General features: G+C 42.0%; 1 protein-coding gene across 7 annotated transcripts in view; it reads right to left on the bottom strand.

Moving 5' to 3' along the window:
- Positions 1 to 24,627, bottom strand: part of SPAG9 (sperm associated antigen 9) — a 63,072-nt gene extending 38,445 nt beyond the window's left edge. For 4 of the 7 annotated variants that reach the window (XM_032199741.1, XM_032199745.1, XM_032199747.1 and 1 more), the window contains exons 1-3: positions 24,292 to 24,627; positions 17,409 to 17,529; positions 6,035 to 6,105 (exon numbers count right to left, since the gene is read on the bottom strand). In XM_032199741.1, the coding sequence (XP_032055632.1) occupies positions 6,035 to 6,105; positions 17,409 to 17,529; positions 24,292 to 24,597 (498 nt within the window). In that variant the 5' untranslated portion in view covers positions 24,598 to 24,627. The remainder of the gene's footprint in view (positions 1 to 6,034; positions 6,106 to 17,408; positions 17,530 to 24,291) is intronic. The other 3 variants (XM_032199743.1, XM_032199744.1, XM_032199746.1) reach the window with 1 other exon arrangement.
- Positions 24,628 to 25,565: the final 938 nt, after the last annotated feature.

Raw genomic sequence — 25,565 nt, 5'->3', positions numbered from 1 at the left:
GTGAAAGCAGCATATCCATAGATCTCATGCTTCAGCACAAAGCGCATAAGCTATAAGAACACAAAAGTAAGATGAGAAAGGCAAACGTATGCATCTCATGCACGCGCAGTGCAGCACAGCAATTTCCCCACAGATTCAGGGTACAGATGCCTGCAGTGTCCCCACTGTCAGAAAAAACTATGTAAAGCTTACACACTGCCTTGATCCAGGGTCACATGTATGAAACTTGGCAATATTGGAATACCTTCTGCAAGGAGTTGAATTCCTCACCCTCCTTCCCTACACACGGGATGAGGGGCTACACAGCTGGTGCCAGAAATCACGTAACGTGAGACACAGCCCATGGATTCTCAACTTGTAGAAATCAGTATAATTAAAGCCTTGAAATGATAAATGCTGTAATTCATTGAGAAGTTATCTCAAAGTGCTCCTTTGCAACAAAATTTTGAAGACTCCCTCCAAAACCACTGGGATTTGAACTAGACAACATGCAGTGGCCCTTTCAACCGAAATTACTGAGCCTCAGCATATCCTTGAAGTGCACCATCTTCACCCAAATAAATGTCTCATGAAATAACGTGCTAGAAGTCAAAGCACTCAAAATTCAATCAAGAATGTTAAGAATACTCCATTATCTCAAGTTTTAATGTTATTGATAACTTAAGAAACGGAGTATCTACTGTTCTTACAAAGTTATAGAAAAGGACAGATAATAAATAAAAGACCACAGCTACTGTCTTCTTTCACAGAAGTTGCAGTCAATATTCAATCATTCGTAACCTTCTCCTACTGACAGCTCACTTTGCTGCCTCCAAAGGTCACAAGTATTTTGAATATGACCAATTGCTCCAAAGACAACATAATAAATACCAACCACTCTTCATCATTTTTGTGATTAAATACATTGCTCAGTTACCAATAGATGAAGGGATTAAAGAAAGCTCAAAACTTGGAAAAGTTAACTTCCATAGTTAACAGTATTTCAAAACTCCTATTCACTCATTTCAGGGCACATGAAATAGACAACTATAATGAGTGCTTGAACACATTACTGCATCAATACTCAAGTCATTCCCCTTGAACAGCAGCAACAGTCATCCAATGTCTTTCCATCTCAAAAAACACTCAGTTTCGTTAACACATACGGCATGTGACAAGTTCTAGAAGTATGAAATATTACAGGTTTTTCTCCCTCAAACTTCTGTGCTCAGTGAAAGACGAACATCCTGGCACTAGTTTGTATTCCTACCCTTACAAATAATCCCTCAATATACACAAGCCTTTTACTTCTTTTGCCACAAAGGTGTATAAATCCATAACCCCAGTCTGAGCATTTTTCTTTAACCGAGTTGAAAGCATCTCCTTCATGCCTTCCTTTCTCTTCTTGTTCCTTTTCGTGTCAAGGCTTCAGCCCCCTGAGGACAGCAGTTGGCAATTCTCTCACTGTCAGACGAGGCTCTGCACGACAGTGCTCACTGTTCAGTCTGCAGATCCAGCCAGGTTTGGCACAAGCAGCTCTTCCCTTTGGGAACAGGTGACCAACTGTGTATATATAGACATTTCTGTGTCCCACATAATCTAGACCTATTAAGGTAATGGACGTTTTTAGAATCACCTTGATTTAGTACATGAGTCCTAAATGAACTTCCATGTAACTCTTTTACCTTTAAGGGTTTGTGATGAGCTTGTCACCTCGGTAACATTCCCACTGATGAACCAGATGCTTCTTTATCCACATAAAAGACGATGTTGCTGGCAGTTACAATAACATGTAAAGATGCTAAATCTAGGTTTTTACATCAAGGTGCCAATGTTTAGCATAAGGCTTGAGAAAAACAATATGTTGGAACAAATATCCGAAGTATAACCTCAAAGACACCAAGTGTGGTCCCCAGGCTCAGCCAAAGCTGGAAGCATCCCTCTCCATTTAGCCTTCTCTTCCTGTTTCCCCACACTATGACCTGCCCAGGACACTTGTTTATCCAACTGAACCTGACAAAGTGCACACCCAATGCCAGGGATAGGCTCACTGTTCTGTCACATTGTATCAGTGCAAAACAGTGAGAAATTTGCATGGCCCAATTATGCTTCATTAAACTAAGCCCATATTCTCTGTGTCAGGAAGAGCGATATCGAACCATCTTACCCTTGTGTTTCCCAAAAGATAAAAAAGTGCTTGCTTAAGCAGAAGTTTTATTCTGGAAATCTGCGCAGAGAGGTGCTACAGGTGTTAGTCAACTCTCAAGTAAACAGTAAGAAGTGCTTTGCCCTGGTTTCCTGAGCAATGAACATGTAACAATTTTTTAAAGGTTTGTTTGAAGACTAAATGTGCCCTATCAACTACATAGCAAAAGAAAATATGCCCCTTTACATGCTACTTTAGGGGTTTGCTCCGAGTCCCGAGAAGCAGCGCATCACCTCTTTGCAGCACAGGTAAGCAATCTCCAGCAGGTACGTGCAGATAACAGGTCTGCTCTTATACAGGCAATGTAAGGAGTCAATTTTATATTTAACAAAATTGTATTTGAGATAAGTTATAACTGCATACCAGAATTTTTTTCTTTATTCTATAAAAAGAGATTTTTGGATTAGACCGTGTCCAACCCTTTAGCTTTTTAGCATACTGTCATCATGGCTGCGTGATCATTTCCTGCATCTGGCCCTTTACAGCTCTAGGAAGAGGAAAACAATATACATCTCCAGAAGTTAGAATCCAGGAACAAATAAAGCAGCATGCTGCTTTATTGCTCATCCATTCTGAGTGTTAAACCATAGTAATATTGGTGAAAAAACAAAAACCAGCTGTAAGCAACAGAAAGACAAAGGAGCAGAGCACGTTAGCTAAGCAGGGAATCACCACAAGGATGTGAGTACACGTCCAGGCTGCATTCATGCATTCTGTTCTGACTCAACAAGCCAACATCTCAAGTATCTGCTACAAATGCCTAGCTATGCTCCACCTTCAAATGTGCCAACTAAACGCTGAGGTTATCACACCCTAATCCACTTAAAATCAAGCCAGTTAGCTCAAGCACAGGCTTAGAAGGGAAGGAAGCTTACGGAATATATGGCACTCACACCCATTAGCTCACCTCCCAGTGTATGTAGAACTGGGAAGACAGACATAGGCTAATTTGACAGAAGGATGAAGAGGGCTAAAGCCTCTTCTGTGAGCTTTAACAAGTCAGGGCAGTCCTGCTGCCTCTGCAGCTGCACAGATGCCTCACTGCCAGGGCAGGCTGGTGCCCTTGGCTGCAATGCAGAGCACCGTCCCTAGCAGGCTGCACTGCTGAGCACTCCTAGCACTTGACAGCATGGCCACAGAGCCTCAGGGAAGTTCAGAGTTAGAAGAGGAAGCCATCCAAGTCTGAAATATTAAATCGTGATTAAAGAAGCTGGGCAGAGGAGGATGAAAGGAAGCAAATAGCAAAGGCAGGGAGAATAGAGAAAAATTGGTAGAAATTAAGATGGCAGAAAATACAGGCAAGCTGCATCTTTTATGTGACATCTGTCAGAGCAATCACTGCCAACATCTTCACTAAAAAAATCTAATACTCCATTCGTTATCTGGTCAACTGAAAGGAAAACAATTGTCATTTCAGTAAGTACCAAAACCAGATTACTTGCAAAGACAATAGTGAAGCTGATTCAGAAGGAAAAAAGTATTCCTTCCTATAAAAAATAACATACAAAAGGTTTTACAAATATGTATTGTGATCGAAGTATTTAAATCTGTGCACTTGATAACACTGCTTAAAGTAGATTGAGCATTTGCTAAAATACCTTGCATTAGGACCTGCACAGACCTAAAACATGAAGATCTGTCTGTTGGGAGAAGGGGAAGCAGGAAATCACAAAGGGGAAGAGGGAAGAAGGGGACTATTATCAGTCTCTTCCAGTCCTTAAGTCTCAAACACACACCAGAAACCTGCAATAAAATGCTGATCTTCTTGACATACCTCAGACTGTCTCACAAATTCACAGATTACAAAATTGGCAATGGTCTAATTGTAATCAAAAATATAGTTAAGAGCACAGATGAAGAATATCTAGTTACTTCCTGAGGACTGTCACAGCTGTTAAAAAGACCCCTAACCTTCTAAAAACAATCGTACTGCTGGGAGCTTTGTCCTTAGTCCCCACTCCAGAGCTGAGCTTTCTCAGCCTACAAGTTCATTACCCCATCAATTCTCCATGCTTTATCTTTAATATACTGTTGTATTTCAGTAGATGTCAGCTGATGGCCTGAGAGTTTTGTATGCCTTTGTAACATATATACATGTCACCTAAAGACAGAGATCAAAGTCTACATACACAAAAGCAGAAATATCCTATGGCAAGGGTGTTTGTTTTTAGAAACTATGTAAAACATGTTTTTTCTGCATCACCCTGATTTCCTTAGTGTTTTGAATTGTAAGAAGTTGGCTAAACAAAGAAAGAGGTGAAACATGTCAAAATACTAAAACAAGGGAACAAATGAAGAACAAAGGAAGCAAGCATACTGAAAGGAAGCACAGAAAACAAGAGACCTGTTTTTAGGAGCACAGAGATATGGATATGCCATATCACATTACAACTCGTTTCTTTATGAAGGAAGGACATAATCACCTCAGTGACAATAAAACCCAAGACAACCTTCTCCCTACACCAAAGAAAGTGAATGTAAGATGTAAGAGCATTTGATAAATTGGAATCAAACCAGCAAAGGTTGTTGTCCATTTTGGAGCAAAACCTACGTAAAAAGATATTCAGAATGTTTCATTAGCATTTCAGTGAATTACTGGTACCCCACACATTTAGTTAACTCAAACTCTGCAAAAGAAGATTTGATAAAAAAAATTGTGCCATTTCTATTGTGGTAGTAACTCATAGGGTCTAACTGAACTAAACCAAACCTGTGAAGGCACACAGTACTCTGAAGCACTTTCAACTCAAAAGGAAGCAAGCCTACAACTGAGCAGCATTAACCTTTGTCACTTCGTGTTTTACTTAAGTTTCCAGTTTTCAACAGCTGCAGCTTCTAAAGTAACTATTTAGTAACAAATGTGATCTTAAATACATTAAAATTACAGCAAATGCAACATTATAAAAATACGAAAAGCAGAGGTCTTGTCATGCAATACTTGAATGCTATATGCTGGCTGCCATTCCAAATGACTTCCAGCTGTTGTCAGTATTAAAGCAATTTTAAGATGAGTATGCTACGTATTAAAAGGTAACCAAACCCAACACTAATGCTTGCTTCTCCTTCCCTCACATCCTTCAAACTACAAATAGTCAATATCACATTCCCCTCTGTTACTAATGTTCCTAAACCAGCTATCTGATCTTTCAAATAAGAAAGGCAAAGCAATCAGAGTAAGGGGAAGAACGAGAATTGTGCTATTGAGTACTTCAGACTGATCAGAATTATTCAAAGAACATAGGGATTTCCTTACTAAAATAAATATGCTAACTAGGCAGTAAGCATCCCTGCATGGGAAAAACAACCTGCAGTTAAAAATCAAAGCATTGCAAGTCCCTTTATGCTACAGAACGTTCTTTTAGCAGTGTGGCTATTTGTTTTTATTTAACTTAATAGACAAAGTCAAACTTGTGCTGTGTTTATCAGCAATAACTTTTTTTTTTTTTAAAACAGCTATCAATAAGTACGGCAAGGTTTTCTGATCATGATGCTCAGTAGAAGGACAACTTTTTTTTGTTTCTATTTCTTTGAAATCTGCTAGTGTGCTTTCAAAAACTGTCTTTAAAATACAAAAAAGCAAATTCCTTTTTTTTTTTTTTGTATTCTGAAAGTGTGAGAAAGCTACAGAAGGTATAATCAAACTAACATGGAAAAAAACATATCCGGGGATATGAATGAGATGAAAACTAAATCTCAAGTGACACCTGGTTACAACCAACATTAAGAAAACAAATATCCAAGTATCAGAGTATCAGTGAATAGATTAAATACGCAATAATTTTCAGTTGCTCAGGATAGGACGTCTTCCTTAGATATACATTTTTACAGTATCTTGTTATAATGACCTACCTCTGTGTGTCTTGAATGAAGAGCATTGTATTCTTTCTTGAGTTCTGCTTCCCTCTCTTCCAGTCTGCTAACTAGAAGACAAAAATTGAGAAAGGAATTAAATTCATAAACCTAAAAAACTTCTGATCTAGTTGCTTAATCCTGGACAAATCAGAGACAAGAATATTGTTGGCAATGAATAGCAAAGAGCAGAATAGAAAGTACATCAGTTCCTCCTTACACTCTCATCACTTGAGCTTCCTGAACACACCAACAGGAGCACAATGTTACAAACTGCAGTCCCCATAAGAAAGACAGCACTATTTTCCCTGGCTGATGCTAGTTCAATGACAGGATTTTTATGTTCAAGAACAGCTTGTATCAATCCAGATCTTTTCCACACATGAACATAAAAAACCCAAGAGGCAGAAACCACATCATATAGGATGAGAGTTGCAAGCTCCAGCAGAAGTTCTACCTTGCTTTCCTAAAATATGACCAGACATCTCCAGAGGCATTTAACTGGCACAAATATAAACAAGGTATTTTGAAATAGCTTCAAGTCACGCATTGTGGTACAGAAATTAAGGCTTTTATGGTAGCATTCACTCATATTCCACTGAGGTAATAATAATGCAGTAATACAATAAATTCAGTGAAAGAAAATATTCGAATACTTGTGTAGGCATTCCAAATTAAAGATATGTCTAGCAGATTAAAGTAACATTTCAGAAACTACATAATATTAAAGAGGAGACGATCTGGAACAAACTGATTTTTTTTTCCCCCCTTCAGGAAAAAAGTGAAAGAACAACTTTTTTTCCCCCATTAAAACAGAAAACACTTCTTGCTGCCAGTCTTAAATGGGAAAGACATCTTTTTCTTTGGGTATTTTGTGACATGGTATTTATGGGATATAAGGATGAGTCTCAAATTCTGTAACTGCAGTTCCCTTATTCCATTTGCCATGAAGTAGCTTCCCATACTCCATTTGTTTAAATACTCCTGGGAAACTTAGAATTTATAGTTACTCACCTCCAGAGACTCATTGCCAACCACATTATCTGAAGATGAATGCTAGCATTTTCTTTGGTATTTGCACATTTTACCATTGCTGACTGGGTATTCTGAAAGTCAATTCTCATCTCTTTTTAGCTCCATACATCTGTATTTTGGCACAGTGCTTTATTGCAAGTAGGTTCCAATCAAAAAACCTTTGCCAGAGTTAAATGCTGGAACCAAAATACGCAATTGTCTGTTCAACCAAATCTGTATAAACATTCTTAGCTCCTAATCTAATCTCGCTCTTATAAGAACATTAAGTTTCTTGACACAACCTTTTGCACTCTACCTATAAATACCTCACCAAAAGTATCAAATCAAACTTTATTTACATTAATGCAAGATTGAATGCTTCCAATTCTGCACCATTATCAGACTGAACAAAAGCTCTTCGGGTCAAATAACAGGAAGCGATGTAAAAGTGTTTCCATCCTACCATATATTTTACAGCACAATACACACAGCAATACACAGTTTTGAGAGGCAATGCAGGACACAAAAATGATATCTAATGAATGGAAGAATTTAATTTATTATTTTTAGATAGACATTTTAAACCTCCTCATACAGTTAAAGGGAGCCCATGTAAGTGCCTACAGAAACAAGTGTCAAAATGTGTAATTGCAAAGCTTGACATAAAAATTTTACCTGGTATCTTAAAATGGCAGGCATAATAGTCAGAAAAAAAACTACGTTTTGCATGAAATGCCCATGGGAGGCATCCCAGCCATACCCGGGGAGAAGATGCAGGCCGGGCTGCAGCAGCTCTACCTCCCCACGGCCCCAGCAGTGCCTGCAGCTCCTCCTGGCAATGTCCATCTCCGGGCTCTACATTCAAGTCCCCGCTGCCTCTCTGCCCCCCCACAGACCTGGAAGCCTTTCAGCTGCACAAGACCTTGCTTTAGGACAGGCAAACGGCCTGGAAATGATGGAAATGCAAACTGCATTGCTAATTAGCTTCATGTTTTGTGAAACCTGCTCCCTTCCCTAGAAACGGTTTCCAAGTGCCCCGGCACAGGCCCAGGGGCCCTCCACAGCCCCACACCAACTAACACAAGCTCCACGTGGATCCCTGCTGCTTCCTGACAGCAACCAAGGCTGTGATTCAAGGCAACCACAGCAGGGTTTGGTGGAGACAATGGTGGGGCACCCCCAAACCGCTCGATACACTGGCATCTGGGCACCACAACCAACACTGAGTCCTGGAGATGAACTTGAGCTGGAAGATTCTGGGAGAATTACTTTATGCAACGTATTTAGTGGAAATTAAAGTGGTGCTCTAGGTGCTACAAACATGCTTCTTTCTTCACAGCTGTCTGTAACCTTCCTTCATGAAGCCCACAAAAGCACCTCCCATAATTAGCTACACAGCAAACACTTTCACGAAGGTTGCGGTTCCATAATGAAGCACGCTATTTTCTCCTATCATCCAATTTTAATTAGTTCCTGAAATCAAGTAATAGAAAACAGTAGTACATAAATACAGTTACTGAATATTCAAAGAGGAGATCTTCATAAAAATGGTTACTCAAGATCAGGTTTAGTTATGCACGGAAGTTTAAAAATAATATGAACGCCCTAGAAAGTTGCATTTCTCATTCCCAGTTTTCTTCTGGGAGTTGTCTCCAGTTTCTTAATGCTCACATCACACTTCTACAGCTGGCAGTTTCAGCCACAAGCAGATGTACGCTAAGTTTATGTACCTCAGATACCATATTAACAGTCCTCAAAACAAGCTTTTCCAATACCAACAGGACAATAAACACTGGAAACCTATTTGACACAGAACATGTTTCCCCAAAGAGATGATCTAAACCAAACATCAGCCAACAGAGCACACTTCCCTTTTCCAGTTAAACACCATGGAAGAGATCAGATATTCCCTTGGGATCAGAGATCACCACACTCCTAAACACAGAGGGTACCTGCACCTGGTGAAGAACAGCCAGAAGACTTGAGGAAGACCATAAGGTTCTGGCCCCCAAACCTTAGAGGAACTAATAAAGTCACTATTAAATAAACACTCCTGTCAGCAGCAAGAGGAAGTTCACAGCAATGAAATAGGAGACAGAAGAAATGCCTTCCAATGGCACACAGAAGCACATTTAAACTGCATTGTTGTCAGCTCTGTTTTACTCCACCACACAAAAGAGTGGAAGTCTGGAACCGCCCTGATAACATCCACCCGAAGCAGGAACCGTGCCGGCACTGCCTAACACCACTGGGTCCGCAAAGAGCCTGCCAGCCAGGGATCCAAGCAAAGGTCACATTTTTGTTTAAAGTAACAACATTAAAAACACCTCTGACGTTTCCTAAGATGTTGAATTCCTAACGGGTAGCTGATGAAATCAGTTTGATGCTGCACATTGTCCGAATGCTTCAGGGAACAAAGTTAAAAACCCTTTAGCTGCCATCACTGCCATACGTATGAAGTTTCCCACGTGTTTTGCCATGCAAGAGCACAACCTTAGTGCAAAGTATCCACCGCCTCTGTCATAATGGCTTTATAAAGCCATTATATCCTTGTTACATCATGTGAGATACAGTGCAAGTTTATGATGGATACTACAGGGGCAAAATGTAATAAACACTGAAAGAGTGCCACCGCTCATGGCTGCAAGTCTACCTTTCAAAAATGGAAACGTCTTCATATTACGTCACTGTGGGCTTTGTTGACATTCTACAACAAAAAAGACTCAGCTTTAAAAGGAAGAGCACAAAATGCAGGTTCCCTACTATTTTTAGGCCAATGTGAAAGCATCCTACTGGCACACCATCACAAATTCACGCTCAAGGTCTGTCTGCAACCTTCTCCAGCACTATCAATATCCTAACACATTCAATGACCTGAAGCACCAGTCTTAACTGAAGTCCTCTCAAATCAAACCAATTGAACCTAAAAAAAGGAGGTTACACATTAAACTAGACAAGCCTCTGGAGTTTCTACCACTTGACAGCATTACAAAGAATTAGGCAGCACAGCTGCCTACCCTGCCTGTTCAAAAATCAGAGCTTACCTCCCAAGTCTGATGGCTTTTACCAAGTTTGGAACACCCTCCATCTGTATGTTGTCCTCTGCCTCAAACTGCTGATAAGCCTAAGGGGGAGAAAGAGAAACAGACCTGCTAGAACACCAAATCCAACCTGTGTGGCACCTTCAAGAGGAATGGCAAGTTCCTGCTACACAAACCAGGACACAGATCCAGCTCACCGACAAGCCCTTCCTGGCACTGAAGCCATCTGAAAGCTCTCCTTGAACAGTTCTCATCCAGATCTGTTCTTAAATGCAAGTCCCATAGCAAAGTTAACTTACAGACCAAGCACAACCGATTCTATGAGCCAGCAGGACCTCATGATCTAGTAAGTTGCTAAAGGACAGACATCAGACATTGCCTGAAACCAGCACTGAAGCTGTCAAGCAATTATTTAACCCAAAAGTGATAAGACCAGGAAATAATCAACACAGAAAACAAATTTTTAATACAAGTGGCAAATCCAATTCCTTGTCAACCAGCATCTTCGAGTAGCTCTTACTGCTGTGAACTGCAGATCTACTTTGCAGTTCAAAAATAGGGCACTAAATCAGGTAACTTCATTGTCAAGATAATGCTCTACTGATTGCAAATAACACACAAAGCTCCAAGGTCTTGTTGCTGCCATCTCTGGACTGTTCAAGTACCCACTGTATCAAACAAACCTCCAAATCATAGAAATTTATCATCAAAAGCTTGACATAACTTCAAAAACGCTCCTTCAACTTTCTGCTACCACCATTTCATTATATTAATGCAGACAGCTGCACTGCCAGGCTCCCTCACAGAGACTGAAATTGAAATGAACAAGGATATGTACAAGCCAACTTCTATAAAAATCAAATCAAAAATTGGATCTATTACTAACTTCTCCCTTGTTCTCTGGCCAAAATAGTGTTTCACTGAGGAAAGTTTTGAGTGTTTGTTTTGAAAAGTAATATATTTGCTTATACATTTGGCTACTGAAGCAAGTCACTTTTTCCAAAAAAATCCAGAGTCAACATAAATGCAGAAGACAGCAGACTGGACTCGTGTTTAAAGCCAGATAACCCAAACAACTTGGGAACGTAGGAGTCTTAGAGAAAAAGAAAAAAAAAAAAGCTTTTAAAGCTTTTCTCCATTGTTAGAGGAAAAAAAGCAGTTATAACAAAATTCAGCACCCAAACCACTGGCATGCCACTCAATTTAAAAAATAGATTTCCACAAGCAGTTAATTACATGTCAGCAGATTTCAACCTACTCTGACCACTTTTGCTCAGGTATATTAATAGATTAGTTCACAGCAGACCAATCACTGCTCTCATTTTCTACTCCATTTTGGTTTAGCCTCCAGCCTTGTAGCGTGACTTAGTGCAACCTCCCAAGCTAACTGTAGCCTCTGCTCCATCTAGTGGACGACTGATTCCCACAAGGCAGAAACACCAGGTACCACTATAGTTTCTCAACATAAGGCAGCCCACAGATGCCCATAAAAATTAAGCATTGGAAAACTATTTTAAGAAGGTAAAAAGGAACCATAACTGAAGCTGTAATAGCACTGTTGTTGGTCTTCACCTTTTTCACAGCATAAAGAACTAACAGAGGGGGTATAGATGATAATTCCACACTCGCATTCAAGCGGAAAGGTACCAGACACCTTCAGGTCTGAACGCCCCACGGCAGGAGCTGGTTTGTTTCCTAACAGCAGTGCCTTGTCACAGATGCTCTGGCTGAAGTGCAGAGCTGGGAAATAAACATCCCCTTGGTGCAAGAGCAGCCGGAGGTACCCAGGGAGCTCCTGAAACGCCGCCAGGCTCGTCACCTCTCCAAGCAACTGAGAAAGGCTTTAGTCAAAAACAAGTGTTTGTTTCTGGCACACTTTGATGCTCACACTCCTCCTCACAGAACAGTTCTTCAAGTTTAGTAAACGATACCCACAGCACAGTGTAGAAGGAGGGGGAGTATCTGTGCCTTGTCAACAAGCCAATGTAGATGAGCAACGCTGAGGAGAACCCAGCAAACTAAGGTCCAAATTCATTAATCAAGAAATACAAGAACTTGATATGCTCTATTCCTTTTCTGCTGGAAAAGAGCCTGCTTTCAGTCTTCACAAAATACATGGGAATAAAGACCTCCCCTGAACAAGCCTTAGCTTCTCAGCTTGAGGATCTACCAAAAAGGTCTCTTGAACTCCTTAGAAAAACCACTCCTGTTGAGCCGTACCTAGAAATAGCATTACCAACAGCTGTATTTCACACCAGTTGCTGACATTATCACGTGTGCAGATACTCAAGTCACGAGTCACGTCTCAAACCAATGTTAGGTTTCACAGGTGAAAGTTCATATTAAAGTTTCATTGTTAACTACACACGTCTACATCCAATTGCTTCTGCAGTAAGGTGTCAGCAGATCTCTGGCGCTGGGTGCCTTCAGATTGTAGATCAAGATGTCCATCTCTGTGTACGCTGTAATAATGCTGGTATCTGGCAAGTTCAGATGAAAATGAATAGCAAACATCTGCAGAAGATTCACAACAGTAACCAGTCCTGCAATCTCTTGAAGTCAGTAAAAGCAACAGCTCTGTTTAGCATAGGAGGAAAACAAATCTGCATGTTTACATCAGCTGCCAAAACATTTGCCTCATATCCCAAATAAAACCTACGGCCAGCAGTATCAATTGCTGAGTTATGTCACCTGATGTGGGAAATAGTCAACCCAACAGTTGTGGCACAATGTCCCCAGCTCTGAAGACAGAGGTTTAATTTTATATGTAGTTTTTTCCAAATAAAATCTAACAAGCATACTTAGGAAGTTTATGTTTGATAAACTTATGAGGTATGGAAACATATCTGTGCTTCAGTTGTCCTGTCAAATGTGGCAAGGTACCTTGGTTATATTTAAGCACTAGGCAGATCCAGAAAAGAAACCAAATCTCTCAACTCCCAGAGCCTACCATCACTATCAGAAAGCACTTGATCCATCCAGATGACTTTTTTTTCCCCCAATTTCTCTTGGGATTAAACCCGACTATCCTTGTGAATAAGTTAACCTGAAAAATGATTCCTCCAGAAAGCACATCCCAAAGCTGTTCACTTACGCAATAAGCCACAAGATATACTATAGTTGCCTTTCACAAAACAAACAAACCAAGCCACCTGATATTCCCAAAGAGTGATGCAAGGAGGGAAAAGAATAAACTTCTCTAGCTCCCACAGAATTCACTGGGGCACCAGGGGAGCACCGCAAGGCTCACACCCCATTTAGTAACCAGACCAAGCAACACCCACAGCAACACAGCATGTGCAATTGTGGAGCTCAGCTGGACAAGCAAGGTATGCATTTGTACTACAAGTTTTTAAACAGCTCTGTGAGCCTGATTTTCCAGATTCAAGATTGAAATTTGAAACTTCTTAAGGCTGCAAGCTAGTTACAAGCAGAGCTAGTGGCATCGCTACAATCAAGACTTAAAATAATGTGAAACTGTTAGGCAGTTATCTAAAGCTCTTGATAAAGATGTTCAGGGTTATCAAAGACTGGTGTCAGCCTCAGACACTTGTCTGAAGTGTGAGGGATGGGAAGGGGAAGAGAAGAATTGAAGTGTTAAAGCTTCTAATTTGAAACAAGAAACACCAGCACATCCATGCCTGGCACACCCCTGCAATGTTCACAGGTGCCCTCTGCTGTCAAGAAAAAAATCCAGAAGTCTACTCGAGCAATAAAGCCAAAGAGACATCTGCTCTCCGAGTAAAAATTTTTCTTAAGACTGACAGCAAGAGCTTCTGAAACTGCCCGTACTGACATCATCCCAAGACAAGTATCATGAAGATAGATCCTGGAGACTTAATTTGCTTTTACTTCCACTAGCCACAGGGCCAGACTTCCCTGTGCTCCCTGCACAGGTAACAATGACAGCCAAGGCTGCCAATGCAGGGCTGGAGAGGGGCAGACAATGCAAAGTCACAGAGAAAAAGCAGCAGTGCAAAATGAGACGAGTAAATGGATGACAGGCCAAAGAGCCGTGCCACAGCAGCACATTCCTGCACTCAAATAGAAGTCACAAATCCTTACACCTTTGCTCTACTTCAAGCAGTTGTAAAGCTTACCAAAATATCCCAGGATGCAACTTGCCACTTCTATTTTCTGGCAGCAAACTTGACTTCGACAACCACCACAACCCACCAAAACCAAGGATCAGGTGCTTTATATTGTGCAAGTGATAGCCAGACGTGCATCTGCCCCTGCCACACAGGCTTTCACCATCTACAGCAGCTCAGTGCACTCTCAGCGGTGCCACCAGGCCAAGCTGTCCCCCTCTGCCCCTTCCCCATTCCTCCGGGAAATGTTTTGTCATGGTAGGTCACTGGTCTAGGCTGCAGCTGACAGCAAACGTTTAAATCAGTAACGTGGTGGGTGGGAAGTGAACCACAATAATGTAGAAACTAGTTGACAAAAACTAAGCTTCCTTTTCCACTTCTTTAATTTCAAATGGCAGACTTATTCCAGCCCAGCTGGTTACATATGTGGCTATGAACGTAATCCCACATGATACTTCAGTTGAAAGAAATATTTTTTTTTAGTGGGAAGATCACTGTGATTAAGTGTTTTCAAAGCAGTTCATTTTATTTGTAAAGCATTTCAATCTCTGTGAGGAGCAACATGTGAACTCTTTAGCAGAAGGGAGTACTATTTATCCTGCTCAAGGTTTGGATACCATCTAGCAGATGAAACTACCTTCAGAGATGCAGCCCCATGTCTTAATTGGGTTTTATTCTAAAAATCAGTCAATTATGAAAATGCCAATAAGCTCTATTGTGAGATTTTACCAACTTGAACTTCAGTGTTATCTGTAACTTACATGTAAGTAAAAGCCTAGATTTTGAGTCAAAATCTTATTGACTTAGGTTACTGACAAAAAAAAAAAACCTTATTTTGAGTCAAAACAAACCCATGACTCATTCTTGCTGTCATTCTTCACCAGGAGGCACAAAGTAAGTCACCCAACATCTGAACTCTTGTATCTGTATTGTATTTTGACAGCAAGAATTAAAATATACAAGGCATAAACCCCTGGGTCTCCATTTAGTTCACAAGACTGGCATTTCCATCTTTGACCAAACCCACACCACTGTTCTCAGATGAAAAACAAAACAGACCTCCCACATACTTTGAGGCAGTTCAACAGCAGCCAAACACCAGCACGGCCACTTGGTGAATTTCTGCAATCTAATATGCACGAAAGTGCTTAAACATAAACCCTAGGTTTGTGCCTGTGGCAAAACTGTAGTGTCTCACAAAGATGTTTGCCAGGCTCAGGAGTGCTTTGATTCTGAGATTGGAAAGTGGATCCCTAAGAAAACGGGATGTAAAAATGGTTAGTCTAGTATCTATCACATTCCACTGATACTAAGTAATCTAGTATATCACATTCCACTGATACTAAGTACGAAGTAATACATGAAGCATTTTCCGATAAACTGATGTCGCTATCTCAGCCTCTGTACTCTGACCCAGAAGGGCCAAGCCAGGTTTCACTAGCTTACTCACCCTGTGCCAGGAACTGGCACGTCCCATTACAGGTGATAACAGCACCACTATTCAGAATGTCGGTGTGGTAACAGCTGGCAATACCACAGACTGATTTAAGTGCACAGACAGTACCAGACGTAGAGAAAAAGAAATATAACTAGATGGTTCATATCTCCATCCAGTGAATTCAAGTGACATACTTGTATTTTTGGTGTCATAGGACGCACAAATTGCCTTGCCTATGGAATAGAAGAGATAATACTGCAAAGTTAGACTTCTTGAAGAATCTGTATACCTGCATCGTTTTCATACCCTAGAAATTTAGATCACTGAAAAATCAGTTCAGTTGCATAATATTCATTAGGTGTTCACAACTGTGTTTACGGCTCCTTTGATCTTACTCTGCATCAGCAGCATTTCAAGTATTTGTAACACTTTCATGTTGTCCTAGACAAGCTACCAAGCCACATCATAAGCCAAACCCAGTGTTCCATACAGCTCTGTTGTTTCTCAAAAGTTATGTTTCTACCCTTACTCATAACACTGAAAACCAAACTTCACAGAAGATTATTATATCTTAGGATGAAAAAAGAAAGCTCTAACTTCTTGCATTACAGACATGGAAGGTGGCTGACAAGAAACAGAGGAGGAAAGAACAGTGGAGAAGAGAGCTACTCGACAAGTGGCAGCTCGCTTTTAGAAGCTGATCTTATCCCAGCCTGATCAGGCTTGATAACACTCCGTCACTGCATTTGTGCATGAGCCAGCAATAAAAGCTGTATATTAACAGCCAGGTATACTCGTCTTAGGTGAACAGAAATGAGCTCAGAAGCACCTCTCATCAGTTTGACAAAAACATCAATTGACATTAATCAACATTTCTATACTGTGCCCAAAAATGTTAAATGAAAACACAAAGATCAGAACCTTCACTGAACACTTAACAGACTCGAAGCAAAAAAAAAAAAAAAAAAAAATGAATCCATGATTAGCAACAGAGCTTTCATTTTCACTTTCAGACTGGGGGTGGAAGAGATGGAATGAGAGAATATTTTTGTGGTTTAGAGGTTTTTTGTTATTTTTTCTTTACCCTTTCCTCAACTAGAGGTAGAAAAACCCACAATGAAGTTTTGATCAACCACTGAATCCACCTGGATAAGAACCAGTCCAACAAAGAGCTACATTACATTCATTTTGTAACTTTCCATATTTCAAACAAACTAAACATTGCTGTGTTTCTCCAAAACTTACACAAATTTTGGTAAATTACACAGAACATCTCAAAGTAGTACACTTCCTCAACTCATTTTCTGTAAATACTAAATGACTTAAAAATAATTCAGCAAAGTTTTATAAATGCTCACTAGAATCAGAAGCAGAGGTATTCTTATCCAGTAACACTTCTAATCCCAAAGACTACATTTATTTTTAGCACAGGCAACAGTTTAATAAGATGCAAATTTATTTGTGGGGAAGAAAGTTAGCTTATTCTCTTGTTACTGATTGCAAAACAAGTTCTAAAAGCTCTTGAAAAAGTTGCTAAAGAAGAAGATAGCACGATTTAAAAGGAAAACAAATACGATAGAAGAAGAATCACATTATAAACCATATGCATGTATCTAATTTTTTTTTTTTGCCTTAATTGTAAGGAAAACAAACTTGCACAGGAATTAAAAGTTATTTGTCAAAATGCACAAATCAGTATAGATATTCAGCACGCATGTTACCATTCTACAGAACAAAATTCTAATACACTATTATCACATTAAACACGGTGCAATATATATTTTACTTACTTTGATCAGCATAGTTTTTTGCTTTTAGTTCAAGCTGTCGAGTTTGTGATTCTAATGCTTCCACTCTGGTCTGCAAGTCCTTTTTCTCTTGTTCTTGAGAATCTTCAAACTCAATGAATTTCTAGACAGGAAAATATAGTCAAATTAGACTTGAGTTCAAAAAACTTTAAAAGGCATGAGCAAATTTCATTTCTATTTCATCAAACTGAAGCAACAGATGCACGATCATTCCTAGATTTAAGTAGAAAGACTTTCACTTCAAGAAGCATGTAGGAAACAATACAGAGCTCTTCACAGCAAAGAAGGATACAACTGGGTTCCCAGAATAACACCTCTACAGCCCACATTCACTCTTGTGTCCACTGGTCAAGTATCCCATCCATCCAGCATGCTTCGCATAATCACCATCATCTAAGTACCGGCTTCTTCAGAGAATCCCGCTCAGTACTAACACAAACATGAATTATTTTATTTTATCCCAGCTTCACACACTGCCTGCCAACCCCACATAGGAATACAGAAGGCCTCAGTATCCTTTGATTTGACTGAACATCTATGAAGCACACCTTCACCAAGAAGCCATGAAATGAAAACACAGCCACTACAGTACACACCTTCCAACTGCCAGCCAAAAATATCACACATTTTCCATCCCCACCCAATTGCTTCTAGTGTCCAACAGATTATAAAACGTTGAGTCTTTATCAACAGCTTAATAACCATCTCCTCCAATCTGTCAACTGCTTAGCCAACCACTTACAGACACTGCAATAGTGCTGGTCACACCACCTTCTGCTACTGTGGTTTACCAAGGAGCAACACTCAACATTCTGGAGCTCACTAACAAGTACCAGCATTTATATTCTGTAACATACAAGTTAACAATTCATCACTATGGAAGTTTTAAAAGCTTTTTTTCCCCCCCTATTTATCTTAACCAAAACCTGAAGAAATTGAGCATGTCCTGGCAGCACAAAGACTACCTCGAACAGCTAAAGATGGATTAGGTCACACAGAGCTCCATTCAGCACTGCAAAAAGGCCAAAGCATGAGGAAAAGCTACTAAGACAGCTAATGACATGAGGAAAAGCGTATCAGAGGCCTTCACCAAGAAGAGCCCAGACAGCAACGGGGTTCAGAAGAAAGCTGCAGCTGGATACCACGTGGAAGCAAAGAAAAGGAGCCCAGATACTAGGGAAGAGCCAGCAAGTTAAAAAAAAAAAAAAAAAAAAAGGATTATTAATTTCACCTTATCATCAGGATTAATGGAAAAAGGACAGTGCCCACTTCCCTCCTTTCCTTCAGTCCTCCCACTGAAGTGGGAAAATCGCCCACTTGATGGGACTGAGCGGAAGGAGGTGTCTAATGGGAAGGATTCCCTTGGAGCAGTCACAAGGTTACGAGCTATCTTCACACTGGGGATCAGTTTAACTGGTAACCTTTAACAACACCCAGAAGAAAAAGCAAAGTGCACAAGCAGAAGGAAAGGCACGTGAGCCTGTTACAAACCAGCTTTTCAAATAGTAATATTACAGGTGATTTGAATATAACCACGTCCTGTGTGTTTCTAGGAAAATTTAGTGGAAAAAATTATTCAGACGCTCACACACCAACTTTTAATAAGCTGGTAAGTTTTAACAAACATATGGACTACAGCTTCTTACCCTATGGAAGGGCTTCAGCTTAGCACAGTCATCAGAAAAGATTTTTATTAAAAATGACTTCAAATGTACAAATGCATCAAAATCTATGCAGAAGAACAAGAGTTCCTTTCAGGCAAGCTCTACATGGCTATCACAGGACTCCGAACGGCGTTCATATGACTGTGCCTGCAGCAAAAGTCATGAAACAATCGAGAAGCAGCTGACACTAACCCAGGTGGGACTGCTTCGGGTTCTGCAATTTAAAAGTTAGTTCTTCCCCCACTTCCAAAAGACAGACGTGAAAGTCTTTGCACAGCACGCCCTCCAAAAACAGTTTAGGAATATTAATTTGACAGCGTATGACCAAAAACCTCAAACTTAAAACTTGTTCAATCTCCCCTTTGCAGCAGATGATATAATAGTTTTGCCCCTTATATTGAAAAATTCAAGTCAAGTCTAGCTTATTCATTCTTTGCAGACTTCCATTTTAAGGAGGGCTTCAAAGTTGGACACAAATTTGGCACCAGGGCTAAATACCACCATGGTCTGGTACATAAAACATGGGAAAACATGAAAGAAGAATTATGAAACAGAACTATAACATCTTTGTTTGGGAAATCATCAGAGAACCAACTAAAGTCAGATGTGTTTCAGAATTTGCAAAAGGCCAGTGACAATTATACTTTTGACTAAGCAGCCGTTCAAAGCCATCAATGCCACTGCTGGTCACAAAACTGTGGACAGAGTCCTTCATTATTTCCTATTTCCTCTCATGTTCTTCAACTGCACGCAAGAGAAGTGGTTTTGCATTAAAATTAAATAAATGATCTGTTAGTTTTTCACTCATTTACCTTCACTTTGTTAGAGTAAGGGTTCAAGTTACATCTCTTCAGAAAACTTTCTGATTCAAGACGGATCTTTTTTTCTCTCCCTCTGCTGAGAACTGTACCAGATCAAGCCACAGACCAAGTCCTTGAGGCTGAGTGTGTCTGTGCTGTTTCATCTCCCCTTCCTGTGACGGGGCAGGCCCAGGCAGAGCCCCGGGAGCTGGTCACCCTGCCTTGACTAAGCCTGTATGACTAGGATGGAAAGACCAGTCAGATAAGCAGTCACTGCAGCCAAGCACATTGACAGCACACTTAAATCCGGCACGCTCTCTGCACTGCTTAAAGTAAATGCAGCAGCACACATAGGAACACACTGGCCACTCGATATATGGATTTCTCATTTCAACCTGAGCTGCTAATTACACAAAATACTCAGGCAGACAGAAAAGCTAGCATTCCTCGTCTCATGCAACTTCCTCCACAGGCCACAAAGCCATATCTTAGCAATCTAATGAGAAGTGAGTTTGGGGGCTTTTTTCCAAATAAAAAAAAAAAAAAAAAAAAAAAAAAAAAAGAGAAGAACAAGTTGAAGGACACCAGTGCATCTTTAAAAGAATGAGTCTGATTACAGAAGACTCTAATCTAAAGGCTCAAACTGTCCTTAGGAGGTCATCCTGTTTCCAGGCTCTTAATCTGCAATGATCAATGCTGGTGTCTGCATCCTAACTTTGATATATAACGATGTGTAAGCACAGGATATGATGCACACTTCCTTCTGCATGTGCCTACCGCTGAAATTCAAGCCTGAGATACCTTCACAAGCTATGTTTGGTAACTCCCATTTAATCCTTCCCATTTTCTCTAGGCGGTATCAACTATGTCACTTCAGACAGGCATTTGTCTGACCTGTTCTTAAAGACTTCCAGTATAAAGTATAAGAGTGCTTTGCAAATAAGTTCCAGAAGTCTTCACACAGATTTAAAATTGATTATATAAAATTTAGAGCAATAATCATTGCAATAAACATGAACTCGGATCACAAACTAAAACAACAAAGCATATACTATACATTCTGAACAGTCTCTCAAGCACATGTCCATTTAGTGACTTGGTAATATAGCTCTAGCAAAATTAAACATTTCTTCCTGTGTGTGTCTTCATCTTCTGTTTCCTTCTATATTAACTTGTTTTCTTGTCACATGATCCAGGTTCAGTACTGAGCACATCTGATTTGAGGGTACCACCTACTTGGCAGCCCTTATTACCCTATGACACAGACTTGAGTAACTTTTATTGCAGTGATGCTAGCTTTTCAGCCAAAGGCATGCTCTTCCTTGAGTATCCTATAGATAGGAACTGTTGAAAACCAGCTCAGCTAGACTTGGTGTAGATAATGTGGAGCTGAAAACAACCAAGTATAGAGCTGATGCTATTTTAGTAAGCTCTGAGACCTGTAACAGAAGTTAGCTATCAAGTTCATGCTATTACTTAAACTAATCTTCATGGTGGTGAGTCCTTTTTCATGACTGTAGAAGTAGCAGCTACATATTGAATATCAGACCTGGAAAGCAGCTTAATCCCACCAACAGCAGAAAAACTGAAAGGGAAGTTAGGCTGCTTGACACTGCTAGACAGTGACGGATTTTGTCTGTTTCCAAGTCCACCTGAAACTCCTGCTAGCAATGCACACCAAAGTACAAAGTGGCATAGTGATTTTGGCTTCCTGCAGAAGTAATGGGTAAGAGAGCAGAACTCCAAACCCTTCCTCCTCTCCCACTTCTGTCGCAGGGCACGCTGCCTCTCGTTTACGAGGTGGGAAGATAAGTTATGCACTACCATAAGCAGAACAGCAGACTAGCGAGTTCCTCTATTTCTCCAGTTCTGCACAAAGCACAACCATGTTAAAAGTCAGGCAAATGACTTTATAGCAATTAACAAGATCTCGACTACTATCTGAAGGACTGAGAAGCAGGTCTGGTATTTCTGAAATCTTCCTTTATTTTAAAGTCACCGCAACAGAAGCGAAAACAGCTTCCAGAACATTTCCTAGCTCTTTTTAAGTTCAAGAATTAAAGGAGGCAAATTAGGACAGCGGTGTAAAGAGATTGCTATTCAAACAGTAAACCATTTATCTTCCCAGAGATATTACCACAAATAAATACTCCTACAGTGGCAAACAGAAAGTAAAAAGAAGGGACGTTACTTCTCCAGGGTAGTCAGAACAGACAGAATGGAACATTGAACTTTGTAGCTCACAGGTCTCCATTTTGCTATCAGAGCACACAAACAACCTCCAAAATGAAAGAAAAGAGAAACACGAAGCCAATAACTTGTTGTCCAAGAAAAACAGCGCTACATTCACGTCCCCTCCCTCTCGTTTCACTGATAGAGCACCCATCGGGTTACCTCAGCATTCAAAAATAAGTCACAATGATCAATCAAGTCTGAATAAAACACACCCCTCATGAACATACCAAGCTTTATGGGACAATTTCACAAACGTATGGCAGAACTGACCCCAGCACATACCAAAAAGATGACCCTGGTGCTCACAATGGAACATACCGTCTTTGATCTAATTGCTCTTTAAAAAGCATCAGTGAGCTGTCTTGCAGCACAAGTAGTAGTTTTTAAGACAGCGTTACCTCTTGTCCCCTTAATTTATCATGACACAAAGAAACGTTGATCACAGTGAGGTACAAATATGTACGTACAGCTTCTGAAGAGCCCAAATAACACAATTTATGCCATATTCTATTTCATCATATTGTTATGGTTTCTGTTCAGCTGCCCAAGGCCTGATTTTTTCAATCTGGAAAGTGCTTCCTGGGTTTCAAGCTTGATTGACTTGCTCATCAACTAGTTCAGAAAAACATCGGTATCTGTCCCTTCTACTGACACTCTTAATAAAAATATATATTTAAATAAAAGCCTTTTACACGCAGCTTGTGTCAGAATTAGTGATTTATGGCAACAGTCTCTCTAGACTGAAGTCCAGAAAGCACTGTAAAATAACTAGATGTCTGATGAGAACAACAAATGGTTCATGGGTACAAGAGTCTGGGGACACTGTTGACAGCACCTTAGTTTGCAGCAAACTACTGAAGCCCTGGAGCAACTTGAAAGACAACATTTCTCGCTCACTTATAGGCATAATGAATGCAAACATCTGCACAGGGCAAACAATGTTTTCCAAATTAACTTTTCCTCATCATGATTGCCTTCACCTTCAGCGTTGTTATTTTTCTAATCTGGAAAAAGGTAAGCACAACCACAGAGACAAGCATGGGGTGTGAGGTCTGGAAATAGACTTATAAGATGACTTGTTCTATTACAGATAATGCTGTCAATCCAATTTCCTACAAGAGTTTGGCAGGACAAAGGGCTGAAAGCAGCTATCCTGCGCAGCTGCCTTCTATTGTATTTCCTTATAACCTAGCAGACAAAAAAAAAATCCAGTTAACAAGTTTACAAGGAGGAAATTCTCTGGCATTTTCACTTCATTTTTTGTAGTCGCATCCAAACTCTGAGCTTGCCATTGAGCAACCCACACCACCTGTTGCCAGCTGCAGCTTTTAGATGCAGACTGCACAGCACCGGTGCAGACAGTGCCTCTTTCCATACATTTTGCAGCGCATCCTTTTCGTCAAACCTTGAGCCCAGAGAGCCCAGCGCTGGCCAGCTCCCGCCAGGCATTAAGCACAGCGGGGAAGAGGCTGTGCTCTCGGTCCCAGGCCTGTGTGAGCTGTGCAGGGCTGAGGCCTCACAGGCTCCTCCTTCAGCACTGGGTTCAGTTTTGGGCCCCTCACTACAAGAAGAGCATCAAGGCTGGAGTGTGTTCAGAGAAGGGCCTGGAACACAACTCCTGTGAGGTGAGGCTGAGGGAACTGGGGGTGTTTGGCCTGGAGAAGAGAAGTCTCAGACCTTATTGCTCACTACAACTACCTGAAAGGAAGGCGTGGGGAGCTGGGGGTTGGCCTCTTCTCGCAGGTAACTAGCGACAGGGCTAGAGGGAACAGCCTCAAGGTGGTAAGGGGAGGTTCAGGTTGGAAATCAGGAGACATTTGTTTTCAGAAGGGGTGGTCAGGCGTTGGGACGGGCTGTCCAGGGAGGTGGCGGAGTCAACATCCCTGGGGGTGCTCAAGGAAGGGCTGGACGTGGCGCTTAGGGACACGGCTTGGTGGGTGGTGGTGCAGTAGGAGATGGTCGGACCAGATCATCTTGGAGGCTTTTTCCAACCTTAACAATTCCAGGATTCTCCTCTAGACTGCTGAGTAAGGCTGGGGGCTCACAGCAGGCACCCACAGCAGCGCAGCCCCAGCCCATCAGGGGCAGGGATCCCCTTGGTTCCCTACCAAACCCCGGTCTCCCCCCAGCCCCCTCAGTCCCCCCCCAGCCCCGGCCGCCCCTCACCTCCTCGGCCTGCTTGCGCAGCGCCTTCTCCCTCTCGTACTGCGTGAGGAGCTGCTCGTTGTCGTCCCGCAGCAGCTCCAGCTCCACGCTGGTCTCCTGGCTGTGGGCGCACACCGAGTCCAGGTTCTCCAGCACGGCCACCACCAGCGGCATCAGCTCGGCCACCACCTCCTCGTCGTAGCGCCCGATCAGCCGCTCGAACTCGCGGTAGATGGAGCCGGCCAGCCCCGACACCCGCTCCGACATCATGGCGGGGCCGGGGCCGCCGGGGTCCTCCTGGTACACCACGCCGTCCGCCAGCTCCATGGCTCGGAGGGGAGCGCCGGGACCGGAGACGGGGCCGGGGAAGGGGCTGGGGGGGGGGGGGGAGTGGAGGCGGCTCCGCGGCGGTGCCTCAGCGGCGGCCGGGAGAGGAGGAGGAGGAGGAGGGGGGGGAGCGGGGCGGGGGGGGGCGGAGAGCAACGGCGGCGGCGCGCGGCACTGACCTCAGCCGCCGCGCCGGGGCGGGGCCGCGCGTCACGTGGGTGGGGGGGTCACGTGGGTGGGGAATGGGCGGGAAGGAGGTGGGGGGGGGTGAAGGGGGGGGGGAGGGGGCCGCGCCCCGCCTGAGGGGAATGGTTGCGGGGGGAGGAGGTGGGGGGTGTGTCAGGAAGTAGGGCGCACAACGGAAGGGTTTGGGGGGATTTAAGCTGCTTTTGGTGGTGTTTTATGCAGTGCCGCTGTCAATAGGGTTCTGTGCTTTTTCTCTCTCTAAGTCCCGACCCTAACCATTGCCCTAATTGTCATCCTGAGCCCGCAGAAGTCTCCCAGGGAGCAGTGCTCGCAACGGAAGCCTTTTGGGAGAACCGAGCGCCCTTTGGGAGCCTTTACGCAGCCCCACACACAACAGCACCCTGCGCTTTCTCTTCAAACCCTAACCCTGTTACCCTAATTATGACCCTAAGCTCACCTCAGTCTCCCTTGGCTGCTCCCAACAGAAGCCTTCTGGTAGACCTGAACTTACTTCGGCAGCCTTTATGCAGCCCCACTCATAACAGCACTCAGAATCACGTAATTATCTAGGTTGGAAGAGACCTCCAAGATCAGCTAGTCCAACCTCTGCGCTTTCTTTCTCTTCAAACCCCAAACCCGAACTCTAACCCTAACCCTAACCTTACCCGTTACCTAATCATGATCCTAACCCCACACTAAGCCCACCCAAGTCTCCCAGGAAACTGTCCTCGCAACGGAAGCCTTTTGGGAGACCTCAGCTTCCTTTGTCAGCATTTACACAG

This window comes from Aythya fuligula, chromosome 18 (assembly GCF_009819795.1).
Source record: "Aythya fuligula isolate bAytFul2 chromosome 18, bAytFul2.pri, whole genome shotgun sequence".
NCBI classification, from domain to species: domain Eukaryota; kingdom Metazoa; phylum Chordata; class Aves; order Anseriformes; family Anatidae; genus Aythya; species Aythya fuligula.
Note: the sequence above shows the minus strand (reverse complement) of the source record. Positions and strands in the feature narration are given on the sequence as shown.